The following is a 19,577-nucleotide window of genomic DNA, read 5'->3' as shown; positions in this document are numbered from 1 at the left end:
CATTAAGTGTATAAGTCCTGCTAAGATTTGCTTTCCCAAAATGCAGCACCTCGCATTTATCTGAATTAAACTCCATCTGCCACTTCTCAGCCTATTGCCCCGTCTGTTGTAATCTGAGGTAACCCTCTTCACTGTCCAGTACACCTCCAATTTTGGTGTCATCTGTAAACATACTAACTGTACCTCTTATGCTCGCATCCAAATCATTTATGTAAATGACAAAAAGTAGAGGACCCAGCACTGATTCTTCTGGCACTCCACTGACCTAATCATCTAATCATTTTATTCGGAAGTCCAGTTTTTCATTGTGAAGTTTGCTTCACTACATCTCTCCATTGCAGATCTGCTTAAAGAAGTAGTTTACATTGAATTATATTCTAAAGCATTAAGACATCAAAGAGCAAATTACTTTAGCAAGGTTATAGGCACCAAACCATTCTTCTGAAAGAGAAACATCCTCAAGAATCCTATTCTTTGCAACAGAATTCTGCTCTCTATGTCCACCAGCTAAAATCTTTTAAAATTCTGTTAATTTCTGTGTTTCTGTCATGGTGCTCTATAACCTATTTCAGTGCTGATTCATGGTTCTTCACACATGCTCATGCTGGACTTGCAAACACTTCTTTAAATAATCTTTGAAAATAATGTATAGTTGATGAGCCAGCAACAGGTATTACTGCTTGGAGCAGTTTTTTGGAACTGCTGAGGTCATAGTTATGTCATAACTTCCCTCTGTGGCTCATCTACATATTCATCAAACTGCGTCACTGCATAATCCACTCTTCATTTTTGCATGAGACATCCAGTTCCAAGTTTTAGATACCACGAATTCTAATTGCTTGAAATGCACATTTTAGTAGTTTTTAATTGAATGTATTTTTTGAAAGCCTCCACACTAAGGTAGGAACTCCACTTGGGGGATGATAATAAAATCTGCTGCACATTGTGGCACCTCAGTCTAGGTGCTGAATCTAAAAGTAAACACTGAAGCTAGTGGTGGAATTATCATACCAGCAAGAACCAACCCAACAGCCTGAAAGAGCAAAAATTAACAATGAAAATGTAATTGTTAACCAGGATATTTTAACAACTTTGTCATTTCAGATGGCAATGTGCAAACGTAGTTCTTCCTCTCTATCACACTGTGTGGAGGTGCTAACACACTCTTGCTCCAATTAGAATAGAGATAAAAATAAACAGTGCAAACATATAAAACTGAAGAAGATTTGGAAATTAAAATTATGACTAAATTGTGAATTAATCAACCTCATCTGTTAATTACTATAAAACATAATTAGTTTCAGGAAGGAACTCAGCCTAGAACTAAGGTATAAATCATTTAGCTGACAATACAAACAATAAATGAAGTGTCAGTTACTGAGGTTGCCTAAATTCAATCAATTTATTTCATTTAATTAGCTACAAATGAATAGGCAGCTTGACAAGCACATCATTGAATAGGGAAGAGATAGATATTTTGCCACATTCCTCAAACCAATAGATATTCACTTTCTCTTTAGAATGATCACTATGGGTTGGTCTTGCATCGACATTGGGGTTCAGGTACAGGTAGGAGAATTTGTAGCTCGGTAAATCTGAATTTTAAAAATGGCTGCCTGGCCTCTGGACCTCCAGGTCTCGAGAAAGATATTTTATTTCCATGTAGAAGTTGTGGTACGCAACCCAGGAAGTAGTGAGGAGAGACTATGTGCTCAGGCTAACTAAGTGGAGGGCCTGCCTTGGGGCTTTGGCATTTTTTTCACAAAGCATTAAAAACATGTACAACACTCCTCCAACCCTCACCCTCACCATCCCCTCACAACACTCCTACACACTCATGTAACCCATGTCTTCTCCTGAACTATAAAAGCCCCATTCCAACTTAGGCCGATCGATGCCAATACTTGCTACGCTTTGCCCTTCCAACTACCATGCCCAGTATTCACCAATGGCAGACAATATAACACCTATGGAGAGATGAGACAGTTCCATAAAGTTCTAAAGGCTGAAGTTTTCATCAAATTTCTATGTAGGGTTTCTTTCTGAACAGCCATCCCAAACTCACCTCAGTAATTACCTACTCAGTCCCTACGGCATCTCTCTCATCTGATGCTCGTCTGATTCTCCCTCTTGCCGTAGGTGGAAAAATTTGCCACTGCTTGAATAGCGTGGAATAAACCATTAAACCTGGTGGCTGCCACTATTTAGGAAACTCGGCCATGTTCTCTGTCAAACATTGGCAGTCCAACCCAAATCTCTGTTTAAGCAGCAAGCAGCACACCACTCAGGTCTGTAGCCACTTCCCATCTCAATCCTATCTAAGTCACTATCAATGAATCCTAAGTCAAACCAGCCGTCATCTACTGGAACTGGATGGCTAGTGGTATTATCACTAGACTGTTAATCCAGAGACCCAGGTAATGTTCTGGGATTGAATCTCGCCGTGGCAAATGATGGAATTTGAAATCAATAAAACTCTGGAACCTTGAATGGAATATCAGCAATGAAACCATTGTCGACTGTTGGAAAAACCCATCTGCTTCACTAATATCCTTTTAGGGAAAGTAATCTGCTTTCTTTACCTGGTCAGGTCTACATATGACTGTAGATCCACAGTAATGTGGTTCACATTTAACAGCCCTTTGAGCAATTGAGCATAGGCAATAAATGCTGGCCTTGCCAGCAACACACATCCCATGAAAGAATAAAAAGAGAATAAATTAAGTCCTGTCTAGCTTATAGCACCCAACATAATTGCACTCTATCATGTTCAAGGAGTTAGTTGTCTAAGTCATTGACCTCATCCTTGGGAGATTGCTCTTGCCATTCCAGTTGTTCACCATTCATCACTTGCCCTCATTGCTCTCTCCAGTTGTGCAAAGCATAACATACATGAATTATACAGCACATGCTAAATGGTGTACAATAAAGCCTCCACACTTGTACAAGCAGCATAAACCTGCATATGATAGCACTAATACCATGAGACCAGATTGTGTGCACTAACTTTCCCACAAGACTAGTTACAATTTTTAAAAAAAACCATGAAGTCTATAATATATTTCTCATTTCATTACAAATTATTGTATGAATATAAATAAGGGCAGCATGGTGGCTCAGTGGCCAGCACTGCTGCCTCACAGCTCCACGAGCTTGGGTTTGGTTCCAGCCTCGGGTGACCAAACTCCACACACGGAGGTTCTCACTGTGTCTACATGGGTTTCCTTAATGTGCTCTGGTTTACTCCCACAGCCCAAAGATGTGCAGGTTAGCTGAATTGGCAGTGTTAAATTGACCATGGTATCCAGGGATGTGCATACTAGATTGATTAGCTGTGAGAATTGCAGGATTCCAGTCATAGGTTAGCAGGGTGGGTCTGAGTGGGATGCTCTTCTGAGGGTTGGTGTGGACGCAATGCTTCACATTGTAGGGATTTTATGATTCTATTTCTCATCCTCTCCTCTCACCTTCTCCGGGTATCCAATCGTCACACTCATCTGTTAGCATTGGGATGATCTCATCAGTAACAGGGAGGAGTTTTAAAAGTTCACTAATTTCTCAAAACCTCCCTGTACATAAATATAAACTATTTAATGATATGTTAAGTGCAAACTTCTTTAATTCCTCTTAAATACTTTGTTAGTATCTTAATTATATACATTTTAATGTTGTGCCTGTAGAATTGTGTAGCGGTAAGGCAGTAGAATAGAGATTTGCAAAGTTCTCCAATTGTATATCCAATAGAATACTGTCAAAACTAGAAACTATCTCTATGAATAGTACAATTTTGCATATTACAGAATCTTATTTCATCTCTTAAGTTACCATTCTAGGCAATTAAATTGCTTACTTGCGGTAATCATTTTTGGAAGTTTTTTTTTGCTCTTTGGTTCCTGTAACTTCTTGAGATTTTCAATTAACAACTTACAAATAAACCTGCTTAATCTTTGTATTTTTTGTATTGCTTTCTTCTTGGAATGGAATGCTTCAACAAGGTGCAAGTTTTTTTTTAAAGTATGGTTTCCATGAGGCAGAATATATTTCAGCCAACTCTTTTTAGAGTTTGATTGAAATAATTCATTTAGAACTCTTTAATTAACTTTAAAGAGAGAGATTTATGATTTCTGTCCATAATTTTCCCGTTGTCCTACAAGCACAACACAATAAGCTTTAGTTGTGTATGCATTATTCTTAAAATAAGTAATTTGATCTAATGTCAACATTAATTATGGACACTGTTGATAATCGCTTTACAAGTAAAATTCTTTCCATTCAGCACTACTCATTCTTGATTAAGTATCAAATTTTAAACATCTCTATGATGTCCTGTATCTGTTTATTCTGAAGTGAACATTTGTGATTGCAAGTTTGAATTTTCATCGTTAAGATGTATGCCTGAAAACTCTAAATAATTTTTAGTGTACTGCAGAGCACAATTGTTAATGCATATTTCAATTTGTTAGACCATTGGTAGTCATCAACTCTAATATGATGATCTGCAGTGTTCACTTTATGGATATTCTTATCAATGTCCAAACTAACAAATCTTATTGATTCTTCATGTGCTATCATTCATTCCCCCTATTACCATAAAGGTGATTTCTTCTGCCTGCTTAACTATTGTGACAGGATGTTCTTTTTTTATTTCCTAATTTTGGTTAAATGACTTATTTCCTATAAGGTATGAAGAAGAAAAGTGTATAAAAAGAAGGATGAGGTAAATTATGATATTTCAAGTCATGTTACAGGCTGCAGCGCTGCCTTCCATCGCAGAAATACTAATTATTTGCTGTTGACTGATAACTATATTTGCTTGAATGTGCTGATCTATTTTTCTGTTTGACCTTACATGTACTCTAATTAAAAGTGTGAGTAACACTGGAACATGGCTACGTTAGCATTGGCAGTAGTTTGCACCTTTTAATGTATAATGTATTAAATCATCCCAAGATTTTTCAGAGGATTGGAAGAAGAAGAGTCATGATACTGAACCAAAAGAGATATTAGGTCAGATGGCCAAACACTTGATCAACCAAGTAGGTTTTAATCAGTTCTTGAAGGAGCTAGAGAGGCAGACAAGTTTGGAGGCAAAGTTCCACACCTCAAAATTTAAAGGACAGTAGTGATGGAGATGAAAGCGATGACAGATGAATGTAAGTTTAGAGTTCGTGTATAGCTGGAACCTGATCTTGTGTCTTCAGGTAGTCGTATATGGTTGGGAAATAAGGGAAAGCCAAGGAAAGATCACAGAGAGACACCATAGATAATGGTGCGTTGGTGCAAAAATATCACTGCAGAGTTCTAATTGCTGAAGGCAGTAAAAGATGTTGGCAGAAAGGGGAGGCCTTGGAGGGATTTGGACAAGGATGAGAATTTTAAAATTGATGTATTGGGAACCATTGTAGCAAAAAGGAATGATCGTTAAATGGAACTTGGTGTCAGTTAGAATTCATGCAGCAGAGTGTTGAATGAACTAAGTTTCAAGATGTATGGGCGATAAAAGGCTGGCCAGGTGAGTATTGGAATATTTGAGTATGGAGTTGACAATAGTTTATGTAAGCAGCTAGTAGAGGCTGGTATTAAGGAATTTGAGGTATTTAGTCTTTGCTGGAGGTTTATCTAAATGCTAAAGAGAATGCTCAGATTGTAAACAGTCTGGTTGAATTGGAAATAATGACTAGGGAGAGAGCTAGCACCAGTAGTCAGGGAATGGAGTTAATTGAGGGGGCAAAAAGACTGGTTTTGGTCTTCTCTGTTTAATTATAGGAAATTTCAGCTCTTTCAAGACTAGAAGTTGGACAAGCAGTGTGACAGCACAGCTGTGGAGTGGTCGAATGAGCTGGTGTGGAAGGAGAACTAACTATTGTCAGTGTATATGTGGAACCTGACCTTGAGTTTTGGACGATATCGCATGTAGATGGTAAACAGGTGAAAGCCAAAGACAAATTCTTGAGGGATTCAAAAGATGACGGTGGGATTCAGGAAACTCTGTCACTCTAAACAAAACGGTAAGAGACAGCAGTAGTCCCACACAACTGAATGGAAACAAAGGGATGGTAGAGGAGAATGATTTGGGTCAATCATGTTCGTGATTATCAGGTTAGCTTGTGTGTTTACCTTTTTTCCTTTACCAAGCCAGGATTATACAGATCAACTTTTTGCATCTCTATAAATAACCAGAATTATCTTTCTTCAATCCAGAATGAGTCTCAGTTGCTTTGCCAGGTTACCAAATGCTGAATGTTAACAATATCTGAGTAGGCGGCTGCATTTTCAGCTTTCCATAATAAGCATGTGATTTTCTTTTTTTTTTAAACTGTCTCATTGTCATAAATCTGTTGTGAAGATTTGAGCAAGTAAATATTGTTAAACAAAGATAGGTGATAGCTGTTGACAGCATTCTGAGTTGGAAATACTAATCACAGTGCAAAATACTTAATCACTGCATCTTGAGACTTGCATCAGGCTTAGCAGCATGTTAACGGTTACATTTATTTTGCAGTTATCTTGATGCGTCCTTTTTAATTATCAATATAATCATTATCTTCTGCAGGTTGGATGAAGAACTAAGAGAAGCATCAGAAGCGGCAAAGTAAGTCAAAGTTCAGTGTTATTGGACTTTTTTTTAACGTTATGGATTTTATTTCCTTACCAGCTGATACATTAAACATTAATTCTATAAGCAACCTCTGTCCCCAATAACTTCAGAATTGAGCTATTTCCACAGTGCAATATGGTAATAGAAAGTTGACCAGAAGTCAAATTGAAATTCTTGTAATTATATTTCACTTATTGGCTATGGCACAAGCCTTCTCATAGCATAGACTTTGGAAAGGGATTTCAACTTGCAGTGTAGGCTATAAACGACAGAACGGTTTCTTTAAAATAGCATACAAGTATCAACAATGAACAGCGCAGCCCATTATCATCATGTGTAGAATTTACTCACATTTCCAACATTCAAATATGAGCGAACAATACGATCGTCAGGGTCAGCAATCTGGACAGAGTTGGTGGCTAGATTCTATGAGCCATCCACAGGCAGGAAATCAGGTTGCTGGATTTGTAGAGTAGGATGTCAAGCAAAATGCTGGCTTGCCCAACAGCATTTATAAGTGGCAGCTGAGGAAGTGGGTTGATAACCCCATTTCTCTCTGCCCCCCCCCCCCCCCCCCACCTTCCCATGACATAATTGAGACCCTTAAGTGGGCATCTAATGCTCATTTGAGGGTTTCATCCCTCAACTAAGAGAGGCTTACACCCAATATGTAGCCCCACAGGTTATCCCTGTGGACTGCTGGTCAATACAAGGGCAGAGTACTCCCTTCCAGCTCCTGGTGACAATTGGAGAACCAACCTACAGTTGCACCCACCTCCCCCATTTTATGGCAGCTGCATTTTCTTTAGAATGTATATGATGGCATAAAATGCAGAATCCTTGATGAATAAATCTAATTTTAACTGAAAAAATAAGATAGAACAAAAAATACGCATGACAAAACTCTGACAAGACATTTTGTCAATGTCATAGCATTAGTAATTAAACCTAGCTGAGCAGCCAAGGAGATCATATAGTCCAGTGGAGCACATGAACGCTGGGCAACATTTGATGGGTAGCTTGTTGAGCCAGAAGGATCACGTCTACTCCTCCTAGCCTAGCAGTGTTCAGAAGTTGCTTATTCATGAATGCTTTCTGCATGCCAGATTTCCCAAAGCTTTAGAAACATGACAGACGTGAGTCATAAATAGAATGATCATAGAAATTAACGGCAAGCATCTTCATAATATTTAAATGATCATGCAAACCACTTATCACTAACCAGCATATATTTTCATTAAAACTGGAAGTGAGCATGTTAGAGACTTGTTGGGTCCATATAATTCATGTGTGTCTATCTTAATTGTTGATTCATATCCTGGGGCTGTTCAAGCTTGGGTAGCATCCATCAACTCAGCAGAATTATCAGAGAGAACTTTGGTCATTTGTTGTTACTTTTCAGTGATTTCCAAGTGCCAAATACCAACAAATGTTATTGCATTTATTTGTCCAGTTATCTTTTCTGATTTGGGAGTGATCCACAACCTTTCAGTGTCCCGGGAGTTTTCCTCACCAGCTGTACAATCTATACATGCTCTTAATGCATTGGAAGTACCTGTACATGGTAGCCTGGAATATACCACCTACCTTCATGTCTTTATCATTCCAGTCAGTACCAGCTACGTTTGTTTTTCACTAACGGTTTAATCTGATTTCTTGTGGTGTGCTTGTGCCTGCTGTAGGACTGAGTCCTTCTCCAGGATATTCAGGAAATATTTGTTGTAGACTGACTCCCTCCCTCCATGCAACTGTTACCCTTTTCCTGCCCTCAAATTCACCTGACAGCTTGATCCTGGACCACCTCCTCAGCGAATGAATTTATTTCACTGCACAGTCCTAAATCAGAAAAAATACCTCGACAAATATATTGGGCAAGCAGAATTTCCATTAGTGTAGAATTCTTCACAATTTGTTTAGAAGTGATAGGCTTTAGTGTATGCAGTCCTCATCTCTTGAGTAGTTAGAGAAAAAGAAAAGCATTAATTTTCACTATGATAAGCACAAACTCTTTCCTCTCCATTGAAGAAAATAAAAACATATTTCTTTCAATTTTTAATTTATTTGGTTGATGTGACAATATGCACAGCATTACATAAGTCATGTGCTTGATTCTGTCAGAAACATTATATCCTCTTGTTCATTGCCTATAGTGTCAGAAATTAATCTTGTTTATTGCTCCTTTTCTTTTGATTTTTATTTCCATAGAGCTAGCAGACTGTCAAGTGAATCCAAAACACCTTCAGGGGAACAGCAGTAAGAATAATATTATGATCAACATAAATCATCTGACTCTTCTTTATGGATGTGCAGTTCTAACTTGCATTTTTATCAGTCCTGTGTTGTTGTGGTACATAATCATCTGTTGTATTATGTTTATGGGTTTATTGACGTAAATGTATTGGATGATTTCTGGATTAAATTATTTTCATTTAATTTTTTCAAACACATACAAGTATATGAGCATGCATACATGCGAACATGCAAATTGGGTGTAGGAGTAGGCCACTTGGCGCCTCAAGCCTACTGTGCCATTTGGTAAAATTGTTTCTAATCTGATTACTCCATATTCCCACTATCCCCAATTGCTTGGGTGGAAGGTTATGAAATAATAACCTTATGTTATTAATATAAATTTACATTGTTAATTTAATAAGGTTATTACTAAGAATCTATTTAGATTCTCACCAAGAATCTATATATTCTCCACCACCTTTTGCTAAAGAGAGTTCTAAAAACTCATGACTTTGAGAGAGAAAAAAGTCTCCTCATTGCTATCTTAAATTAAGGATCCTTTACTTTTAAACAGTGACCTTTAATTCGGGATTCTCTCACAAGAGGAACCATGCTTTCCATATAACACCCCGTTGAGACCATAATCTTGTATGTATAATCATGTCACCTCTTACTCTTCTAAATTTCAATGGATACAAGTGTGGCTTGTCCAACCTTTCCTCAGAAGACAACCGACACTTGCTGATATGAGTGCAGTAAATCTTGTCTGAACGGTTTCTAATGCATTTACATCCTTTCTTAACTAAAGAGACTAATACTTTATAAAGTATTCTAGATGTGATTTCCCCATGACCTACTTACCTTTATGTTTGATTCTTCTCCCAATATGACACCTGGAGCCCACTGCATCTTAATGTTTTGCAAACTCTTACCATTTAAATAATGTATACTAATATTCCTCCTGCCATAATGGACATTTTCTCATTGTCCCACATTTTACTGCATTTGTGAATCTTTGTTCACCTGACCTCTCTGTAGTCCTTTGTATCCTCCTTATGTCCTCTTCACAACCTACTTTCCCATCTCTCTTTATACCATCAACAAATGTAGCAACAAAAGTTTCCCTCCCTTCATCAAAGTCATTGTAAGTTGTAAAACTTTGAGGTGCCGTAATGATTCCTGTGGCACATCAGTCGTTAAATCTTGTCAGCCAGAAAATGACCTACTTATCCTTCCACCATGAGCTTTTATTTTTTGCAATAAACTTTGATGTGGAACTTTAACAAATACTCTTTAATCAATGATAACCCTTTTCTCAGAAATCAAGGTGATTTTTCATTCCTTTATTGAGAAACAGGTATGAATATATTCACACCAAATAATTAAAAATATTTGACATTGCACATAACAATGATGTGATTATTGCTACTGCAATGGTAATTCATCGAGTCTTTCATATGGTGATGAACAGATACAAATATTGATGGACATGGAGTCAAACTAATGTAAAATAAATCTGTTCAAAAATTCAAAAGCTACTCTTAAGTAGCTATTCTGATGGATTGTATTGTCATTAGAATCATATTTGCGATCATTCTCTGACTTGTACCATCTTAGTAATTTGAAATCAATAAGAAAAACTGTTTGCAATACAATACCATCTATTTGTTTAGGAGCAAACATAGATTTCTCATTATGACTAAACAGCTTTTCTATGAAATAATGCAAAATCAAATAATTATGCGGTATAGATTTTATATCTTTTGTTCCCAATATTTGGGTTTCATTCAGAATCCATCATCATGTAAGTAGCAAATCATGGTAGCAGAGAAATTAGAGAATATAGCCAATAGTGAAAAAAATACTGAGGCTTATAAAAACTTGCTGGAAATGTGAAATAAAATAGAAAATGTTATAAATACTCAGGTAATACAGATGGCCTTACTGAAGAGACAAATACACGATTAATGTTTCAGGCCACTGATGTTCAGTAGAACTGCTCAGCTATGTTTGGATTGTCACATCCTTTTTTTGTTTTAGGTGCAATTATCACAGAATTCTGGACTTCTTAAATCAGATTAGAATCTTTTGTCCCCAACTATTTCATTCCTCTTCTAAAGAAAGTAGTTATGATAGATGTAGTTTCACATAGTCTGGATGGTGTTTGTTCAGCAGGAGTATTGTGTACATTTGTGAGCATATCATTATAGGAATTATAAAACACATTGGGGAGAGTGCAGAAGAGATTTTCAAGAATGTGTCCAAAGATAGAAACTTCAGTTAAGAGTGTAGATTGAAGAGGGTTATGACTGTTTCCTTGGAGAGAAAAAGGCTAAGAAAAAAATTAAATGGAAGCTTTCAGAACATGAAATGGCTGGATACAGTAGAGAGAGAGAAATTGTTCCATCTTGAATAAGGATCAAGAACTAAGTAATATTGACTTAAAGTGATACGCAAAAGAAGCAAATGTGATATGAGGAATGGTTTGAGCCTGAAATTTACTGCCTGGCAGTGAGGCAGATTCAATTGGGCATTCAAAAGGGTATCGTATTGTTACTGAAATAGAAACAAGTGAAATGGAATGGAAAATGGAAGGAGAATGGCATGAACACATAATGCTTATTTGAACAAAGAACAAAGAAAAATACAGCCCAAGAACAGGCCCTTCGGCCCTCCAAGCCTGGAGCCGATCCAAATCCGCTGTCTAAACGTGTTGCCCAATTCCTAAACATCTGAACCCCTCTGCTCCCAGACACATCTTAAATGAATCTACCATGCCTGTCTCTACTACTGCTGCTGGCAACGCATTCCAGGCACCTACCACCACCCTCTGCATAAAATACTTGACGCGTGTATCTCTCTTAAACTTTTCACCTCTCACCTTGAAAGAGTGACCTTTTGTTATTGAATCCTTCACCCTGGGTAAAAAGCTTATCTCTACCTACCCTGTTTATATCTTTCATGATTTTGTAGACCTCAGTCAGGTCCCCCCCTCAATCTCCTTTTTTCTAATGAAAACAATCCTAACCTACTCAACCTCTCTTCATAGCTAGCACCTTCCATACCAGGCAACATCCTCGTAAACCTTCTCTGCACCCTCTCCAAATCGTCCACATCCTTTTGGTCATGTGGAGACCAGAACTGTACACAGCATTCTAAATGCAGCCGAACCAATGTCTGGTACAATTTTAAAATGACCTGCCAGCTGTTATACTCCACACCATGTCCGATGAAGGCAACCATACCATATGCCTTCTTGACCACTCTCTCCATCTTTGCAGCAACCTTCAGGGTATAATGAACCTGAGCTCCCAGATATCTCTGCTCATCAACTTTTCCCAAGGCTCTTCCGTTTACTGTATAATTCACTCTAGAATTAGACTTCCCAAAATGCATCACCTCACATTTGCCTGGATTGAACTCCATCTGCCACTTCTCTGCCTAACTCTCCAGTCTATCTATATTCTCCTGTATTCTTTGACAGTCCCCTATGCTTTCTGCTACTCCACCAATCTTTGTGTCATCTGCAAACTTGCTGATCATACCAACAGTGTCCTCTTCCAGATCATTTATGTATATCACAAACAACAGTGGCCCCAGCACTGATCCCTGTGGAACATCACTGGTCACCTTTCTCCATTTCAAGAAACTCTCTTCAACTACTACTCTCTGTATGCTGTTGCTCAACCAGTTCTTTATCCATCTAGCTAGAACACCCTGCACACAGGGTGACTTCATTTTCTCCATTAGTTTACCGTGGGAACCTTATCAAACACCTTACTGCAATCCATGTATATGATATCTACAGCTCTTCCTTCATCTATCAACTTGGTCACTTCCTCAAAGAACCCTATTAAGTTGGTGAGGCATGATTTCCCCCACACACCATGTTGCCTATCACTGAAAAGCCTACTCGTTTCCAAATATAAATAGATTTTATCCCTCAGTACCTTTTCCAGCAACCTTTCCACCACTGATGTCAGGCCCACTGGTCTGTAGTTACCTGGAATATCCCTACTACCCTTCTTGTACAGGGGGGACAACATGAGCAACCCTCCAGTCCTCCAGCACCTCACCTGTTTAAGGAGAGCCATTGAAGACATGATTGGTGAAATGGCCACTGCAATGTAATAATTTGTGATGTACTGTATAATGTCCTTTTTTCAGAGCCAGTTTTAGGCTTTGTCACTTTGTTGCTCAAATTCTACCCCTCTGAGTGACAGGTTTAAACAGCGAAGAAATATCCAAAGACAGTCCAACACCATGTGACTCACTTTCCTCCAAGTTAATACAGCCCAGCCAGTGGGTCAGATAGTCCATATATGGGCCACCAGTGTTCAGTGGGGAGAGGAGCAGGGGTTATTTAGGGTATGGCAGACTCACATCAGCTTTATTTAATCGGAGGGGCTATGGTGAATCTCAGTAAATGATTTTGAATATTTATGAATTTTCTCCTGATAACAATGGAGTTTCCTGTTTTGCTGCCTTCCCACTTGCATTTTGGCAATTGGGATACATTGCTCCTGCGGTGATATATGGTTTCCCACATGATTCTCCAAACTCGTCCACTATCTTGCTCCACAAAATCCAGTTCCTTGTTTAGGAAAAGAAGGTAAACCTACATTCACAATCACTTAGAAGTATACATTAGCAAAATCAAGGAGAAATTCAAACTTCGTTCTAATGTTCTTTATCTTCAAAGACCTGCTGGCTCTTATTGTCCAGGCTCACTCATGGATAGTGGCCTCTTGGTTGAGGTACAAAAGTGCAACATATCTCCATGAAATGGTATCCCAACCAGGAGTCTTAATTATTTCTTCAACTTTTCCTTATAAAAACAAGGAAATTGCATGTATTTAGTAAAACTCAAAACTGCTGTACTGTGATAATAAAATCATGAATGCTGTTTGAAGTTGATACCATTCTTAGCATTTTACTTATCACAATCAACATTGTAATTAATAAACTTATTTTCAGACCCTTCAGCCCAATTTTGAAAATGATAACCATAATTTATATTTATTTGTATTTTTATGGATTCCCTTTATGTCTTTTATTTGACTTTCTTCCTAAAGTATGCTACAACTTACTTTTTTTCTTTTTACCCAGAGTTGAAACAGCACTCGATAAATCTATGGAATACCAGTGAACACTTACAGTTTTAGTTTCTGACTAGCAACTGAACCAGTTATCTTCCTTCATTAATTCTTGACTTAACTGTTTATGTGTTGGTTGTTCATGTTTATTTTATGAAGTGTTATTCTGTGAGTCATGCATTGGAACAGTTGTGCCTGTGAATAGAATGTCAAATGATATTGTAATAAGTGGCAATAATTTACATATAGTTCAAGACTGTAATTTCAAACTAATTATCAATCAGAAGCACTGCATTAGCATTGCCATATTTAGAGGAAATTTCCAAGTGTCAAATTGCCTCTTTTCTTCCTGCCTTTTTCCAGTGAGCAGTAAAATGATCACCACTTTTTGACATTTTTGCATCCAATCATGACTAGAGAAAGCATATGATGTGAGATTTATTTGGAATATCTTTTCCTGCTTTGCAAAGGAATGCAAGAGAAAAATAAGTTCTTTATTTCAAATTTCAAAATGCTTTTATTAAATTCTTGAAAGGCAACTTTAGTTTGAGCTATTCTGACATAGATAAACCATGAAATGGCCATTTTGAATGTTTCCAGTTTTACATTTCACAAGTGGAGATGACTTATTTTCAACTGATTCTGTTCTGGAAAGAAGGAAACTTACCCTCGAGAAGCATTTTAAAAACTTATTAAAAAATTCTCAGTGCTGCTGTCTGTTTCATTTAACAGATTGGAGTCTCCTGTATTATCCATACCATTTCCTGATCACTTGAAGGAGGTTCATATCTGGCCATAAGTCCTCCATACTTGTGCATTGAGAGCTGATGAACTGGTATTTTAATCAGAGATGGCATTATTAAGAAAACTCTCATACTGAATTCCCTCACAAAGCCAGTAGTTCCAAGCAAATTATCTTCTTTCTGTACTAGCCATTTTTCAATTAGATCATACACTCTAACACTAGTAATCCCTTCCCAATGTTGTGTAGTTACCAAAATATATTTATTACTGTATTGTGACTAAATGCACACTTTTAAACAATTGAAAAGAGAAACAACTTTGTAATGTTAGAAACCTTCCTTCCTGACCTTTTTTCATCCTTTGTTTTTCTGTTCGAAAGCATTCCTAAAAGGAAAAAAAAGCTTTCTATTTTAAGTTCCCTTCCAAGAGACATTGGACATGCATCTCTCTTCTTTCAGCATCACTAGCTGAAAATCCTGGGGTACCCTATTTAACAGCACCGTGCTGTGGGCATCTTTTTCCACACAAACTGCAGTAGTTCAAGAAGAAGGTGTGCCATATTTCAAAGGTGTGTGAGAATGCACAAGAATGCATCAGCCCTGCTCATGATACTGACATCCCGAGAATAGCTTAAAAAAAAGTGACAAACTTGTCTGATTTATTCATCTTTACCTTCATTGTGAATTTGTATCTTTGGTATGTACTAAATTCAGAGCAAAACATTCGTTAATACGTTTGTAGATTTAGTTTGTCAGAATATATTGTCATGTAAAAGTTTCAATTCAGAAACCTCAGTTAATGACATCTATCAGTCAGTTGTTAGAATCCGCAGTACAATTTTAATTCCCTTTCTACATAATACACAACCAAGTGTGATAAATTACAGGCAAAGGGATATATTCAAAAATTGTTTCTTAGAATTTGATTCATTTCAATTTTATTCTATTTTTGCTTTATTTTTAAAACAGTTTAAGGATTTTACAAAATATGCACATTTTAGTTGTATAATTCACTTAATTCCAAGTCATTTTATTTTGATTTTTACACTTTTCATTAATGTGTTACCTCTGCAATATAGAATAGAGATTTCCTTTAACAACAGTCAACCACGTAGATAATTACCAAGAAAATCAGTGACTTCTAAAGTTATATTTTTGAAAATGTTTTATTTCCTAAATCCTTACTTTAATAATGAGAAAAGCTTCAATGCAATAATCTGTAACTTTAAATGGTAATTTTAGTGAACTTCGGTTGTATAATTTTTAAAGAAAAGAATTACATGATGTATTATCTATTTCTAACTTTAATGACTCCTTTGGCCTTGAGTGTTCTTTAACTTTCAAAAAGATTGACTGACTTCCAGGGTGAATGAGCCATAGTCAATGTAAACCAATAATATGTCAATTATGAAAATTGTTGCATTCAAATTTAACATTTGATTATTTTCTTAATGACTATATATATATATATATATAATTTCTAAAATTTCTGTAGTTCTGTTCTGCACTGATCAAGCTTTCTACAAACCTACTTTAAAGAACAGCAAGAAGAATGCATTCTGTCTTGACAAGGCTTTAGGGCCCATCTAGACTACAGTTTATTGTTTTCATGGGGAAAATCACTGGCTAATTCCGTGACCAAATCACTTAACGTTTGAGTGCATTGCCCCTTCTATCATTTGTTGTGGTTTCTCCTCCTGTCTCCCCGTTTCCTAGCAGCTTATCTGCACAAATCGTCCAGCAGCCATTACTCACTGGTTTATTTGTGTCATTCAGCAGATTTAAGGGGGAGCTTCCAAAACTTTTTTCCCCTCAGTTACCAATCTGCTTACTTCGTGACAACTCCATTCCAATAACTAAATATTGATGATTTACAAAACTTGCAACTGATATGTATTGAAATATTGAGTGCATTCTGAAAATTGTAAAGAGCTGTTTTCACTCGTAAATTCTAGATACTGTCACATTTTGCCTTCCTAAATTCATGGTCATTTGATTATTGTAAGTAAAAACAGTATAATTTTTTATTGTAACATGTTAATGACATTCTCTCATCTAAGCATTGTTAGAAAATGCAAAGCAATTAACACATGCAAGTCCGAAATTGCCCATTACATTTTCAGTTGTTTGTTTCCCTTTTAAAGGATAGTTTATGTAAATGATTTACAGCATAGCTAAATGAGACAACAAATGGATGAACTCACTTTTTTTTTAAATAGGATTTAAAAATAAACTACCTAAAGTGACTGCCAAAAAGATGAAGATGTTTGTAAAAGGGCATGTTTTTCCCTATGTGACAGGCAGCATAACAATCTCCTACTTTCTGTGCCACATTGACTGCACAGAATTTCAAATGGTTAAATTTCAGATCATGGTCAAATTGAGCAATGCTATTTCAATGTGGATTTGGACATAGATACTTTTGAATCTATGTAAAATGCTATATATGTATATATATATTATATTAGGGAATTTAAGATGTCAAACAGTTAAAGAACATGTGCATGCTAGGGCAGAAGCTACAGCATCACTAAAGGAGGAATCAGTACCTTGTAGTAGTTATATCTGCTGCTCTGCCTATTATGTAAAACAATGCCCTCTGCTATTGTATCCCTTCGGCATTATTACTTTGACAAATTGGTGACCATTCTTTACGTAAGAATGTGGTGTGAAACTTTACATATTCTTAAAATGTTAATTTGCACTATTAAATGCTGTGATAGCCTTTATGTTGTGTGTTTTTTGTTCTATTTAAACTGTCACAACTCACTGAGTTAGAGCTCTGGAAATCAAGTCCCATTATTCTTGGAGTCATCTCAAATGTGAAAAGATTTAAATAAATCCAAAGTTCCCAGTTTACCTGACCGATGAATCCAGGTCAAAAGGAAACACTGAGTAGTTTCTGTATGTAACAAGAAAATATCTATCATTACAATCAACCAGTTTTGAATAGTGACAAGAAAGGGACACAAATTACCTTAACACACTATTACTTAAACGTTACCACTTTTTAACAAAAAAATCTCCATACCCCGTACAAACAAATATACAAAGAGACATGACAGCACACACATTTTACAGATGGGAGGAACAAAAAGTAAAGTCAGTGCAATGCAGTTCTGGCACTGGTCCACATTATAGATTTCAATGAGATATTTTCATTCAACCCCATTCCTCTCAACTAGTTGAGGAGGACAGAGGCTGTGGATACACTGATCCTCAGCTTTTCACTCACCAGTTAAGATCTACCCTTTTACTGTTTCTGAAGGCTTTTTTTTCCACTTTCTTCCTTTCAAGAAGAGATTTAGCTGAGAAAGAGCATGTATTTAGCTGCTCGAGATTTTCTTTAACTTCTCCACTGAAAGGGAAGTTTTCTCCTTCTTGACTGGTTGTTTCTGCTGCATTGTCCAAAAGCAAAGCTGTAGTCGCTCACCCAGGAATCAGTCATTACTATATTTAATTCTCTGGAACTCACAGCTGGTCCTAGTTGATAAACCAATCCAAGGGCTGTCATTGGCAAAATAAATCCAGGGAGCTAAGGTGTAGGAGTGTATCCACAGCCCATGAACTGCAGAGGTTGAAGAAGACAGGTCACCACCACCAGCTCAAGGCTTACTAGAAATAGGCAATAATTGTTCACCTAGCAATTCCCACATTCCATGATCAAATTCAAAGAAACATTCTTTCAGCCCTGCAACTTTCCAGGATACCTGCATTCATCAAACCTGGTTTGCTTGAGAATCCATGATTTGTCAATCCATTGCTGTCTACTTTGCTTTCAGCTGCCTTAGCCCTGAGCTTCAGAATTTTCTACCTAACTTTCCACCTTTAAGGACTTAAAACAGATATCTTTGGCCAAGTTTTAGTCATTTGACCTAGTTTTGCCTTATATTCGGTAACAAACTTTACTTCTAACACTACTGTGAAGTATCGTGAGACTTGTTATTATCTTTAAAAAGCTAAGTAAATAGATAAGATGCAGCTATTGTCAAGAAGCTACAGGACAGATCTACAAGCATTATGCAAGGGTGCGGTGCTGTGGGGAGAGAAGGTTGAGTAGATTTAGATTGAAGTTTTTTTTAAAAACAGTTTTAGAGTGGGAGGGGGCACAGTTTGTAACAACAGGAGGATCAGTGACACAAGGGCTCAGATTTAAGGTGAAAAAAGAACCAGCAGAGAGATGAGAATTTTTTTTTCTGCTGGAATATGGTAAAATAATAATGGAAGGAACTAATTTGGTGGTATATTCCAAAAGGTAACCAGCGATACAGTTGTAATGAAAATGAATTACAGGTTATGGGGAAGAAGCAGGGAAGTGAGACTAACAGCTCTGTGTTATATCTTTCAATGACACAAATTGACTTTTTAAAATAATAATCCGCAAGATCAAATATCGTATGTAGACATACTGTATCTCAATAAATTGCACCATCCTGGATAATGGAGGAGACCAGCACGTCACAAAATGAGACTGATGCTTTTGTAACAATATCCAGCCAGAAATGCTGGCTGGATGATCCGTCTTGGCTTCCTCCTGAGATCCTCAGCATCACAGATGCCAGTCTTCACCCAATTCAGTTGGATTCACATGATATCAAGAAAGGACTGAAGGCACTAGTTGTGGTGTAAAAGCCCTGACAATATAACACTTTTAGTACTGCAGACCTATTGAAAACACAAATTAAGTGTTTTAGTGTAGTTACAAGACTGGCATCTACCTCCCAATGTAAGCAATTGCCCAGATATGTCCTGTCTACAGAACAAATTCAACCCAACAAATTATCGCCTCATCAGTCTATGAACAATCATCAGCAAATTGGTGGAAGGTGTCCAACAATCTTATCAAGTGGCATTTAACAATACTTGTTTCATTAATGCTGTCAAGATTAGTCAGGCCCACTCATCTAA

At 37.1% G+C, this 19,577-nt stretch overlaps 1 protein-coding gene across 6 annotated transcripts in view; it reads left to right on the top strand.

Annotated features, from left to right (window-relative positions):
- Positions 1–17,398, top strand: part of LOC122561080 (protein prune homolog 2-like) — a 424,382-nt gene extending 406,984 nt beyond the window's left edge. For 5 of the 6 annotated variants that reach the window (XM_043712461.1, XM_043712477.1, XM_043712507.1 and 2 more), the window contains 4 exons: positions 4,682–4,717; positions 6,554–6,592; positions 8,804–8,851; positions 13,940–17,398. In XM_043712461.1, the coding sequence (XP_043568396.1) occupies positions 4,682–4,717; positions 6,554–6,592; positions 8,804–8,851; positions 13,940–13,979 (163 nt within the window). In that variant the 3' untranslated portion in view covers positions 13,980–17,398. The remainder of the gene's footprint in view (positions 1–4,681; positions 4,718–6,553; positions 6,593–8,803; positions 8,852–13,939) is intronic. The other variant, XM_043712468.1, reaches the window with a different exon arrangement.
- Positions 17,399–19,577: the final 2,179 nt, after the last annotated feature.

The sequence above is a fragment of the Chiloscyllium plagiosum genome, chromosome 2 (assembly GCF_004010195.1).
Source record: "Chiloscyllium plagiosum isolate BGI_BamShark_2017 chromosome 2, ASM401019v2, whole genome shotgun sequence".
In the NCBI taxonomy this organism is placed as follows: domain Eukaryota; kingdom Metazoa; phylum Chordata; class Chondrichthyes; order Orectolobiformes; family Hemiscylliidae; genus Chiloscyllium; species Chiloscyllium plagiosum.
The sequence above is the reverse complement of the archived record's forward strand: the minus strand, read 5'-3'. Positions and strand labels throughout refer to the sequence as shown.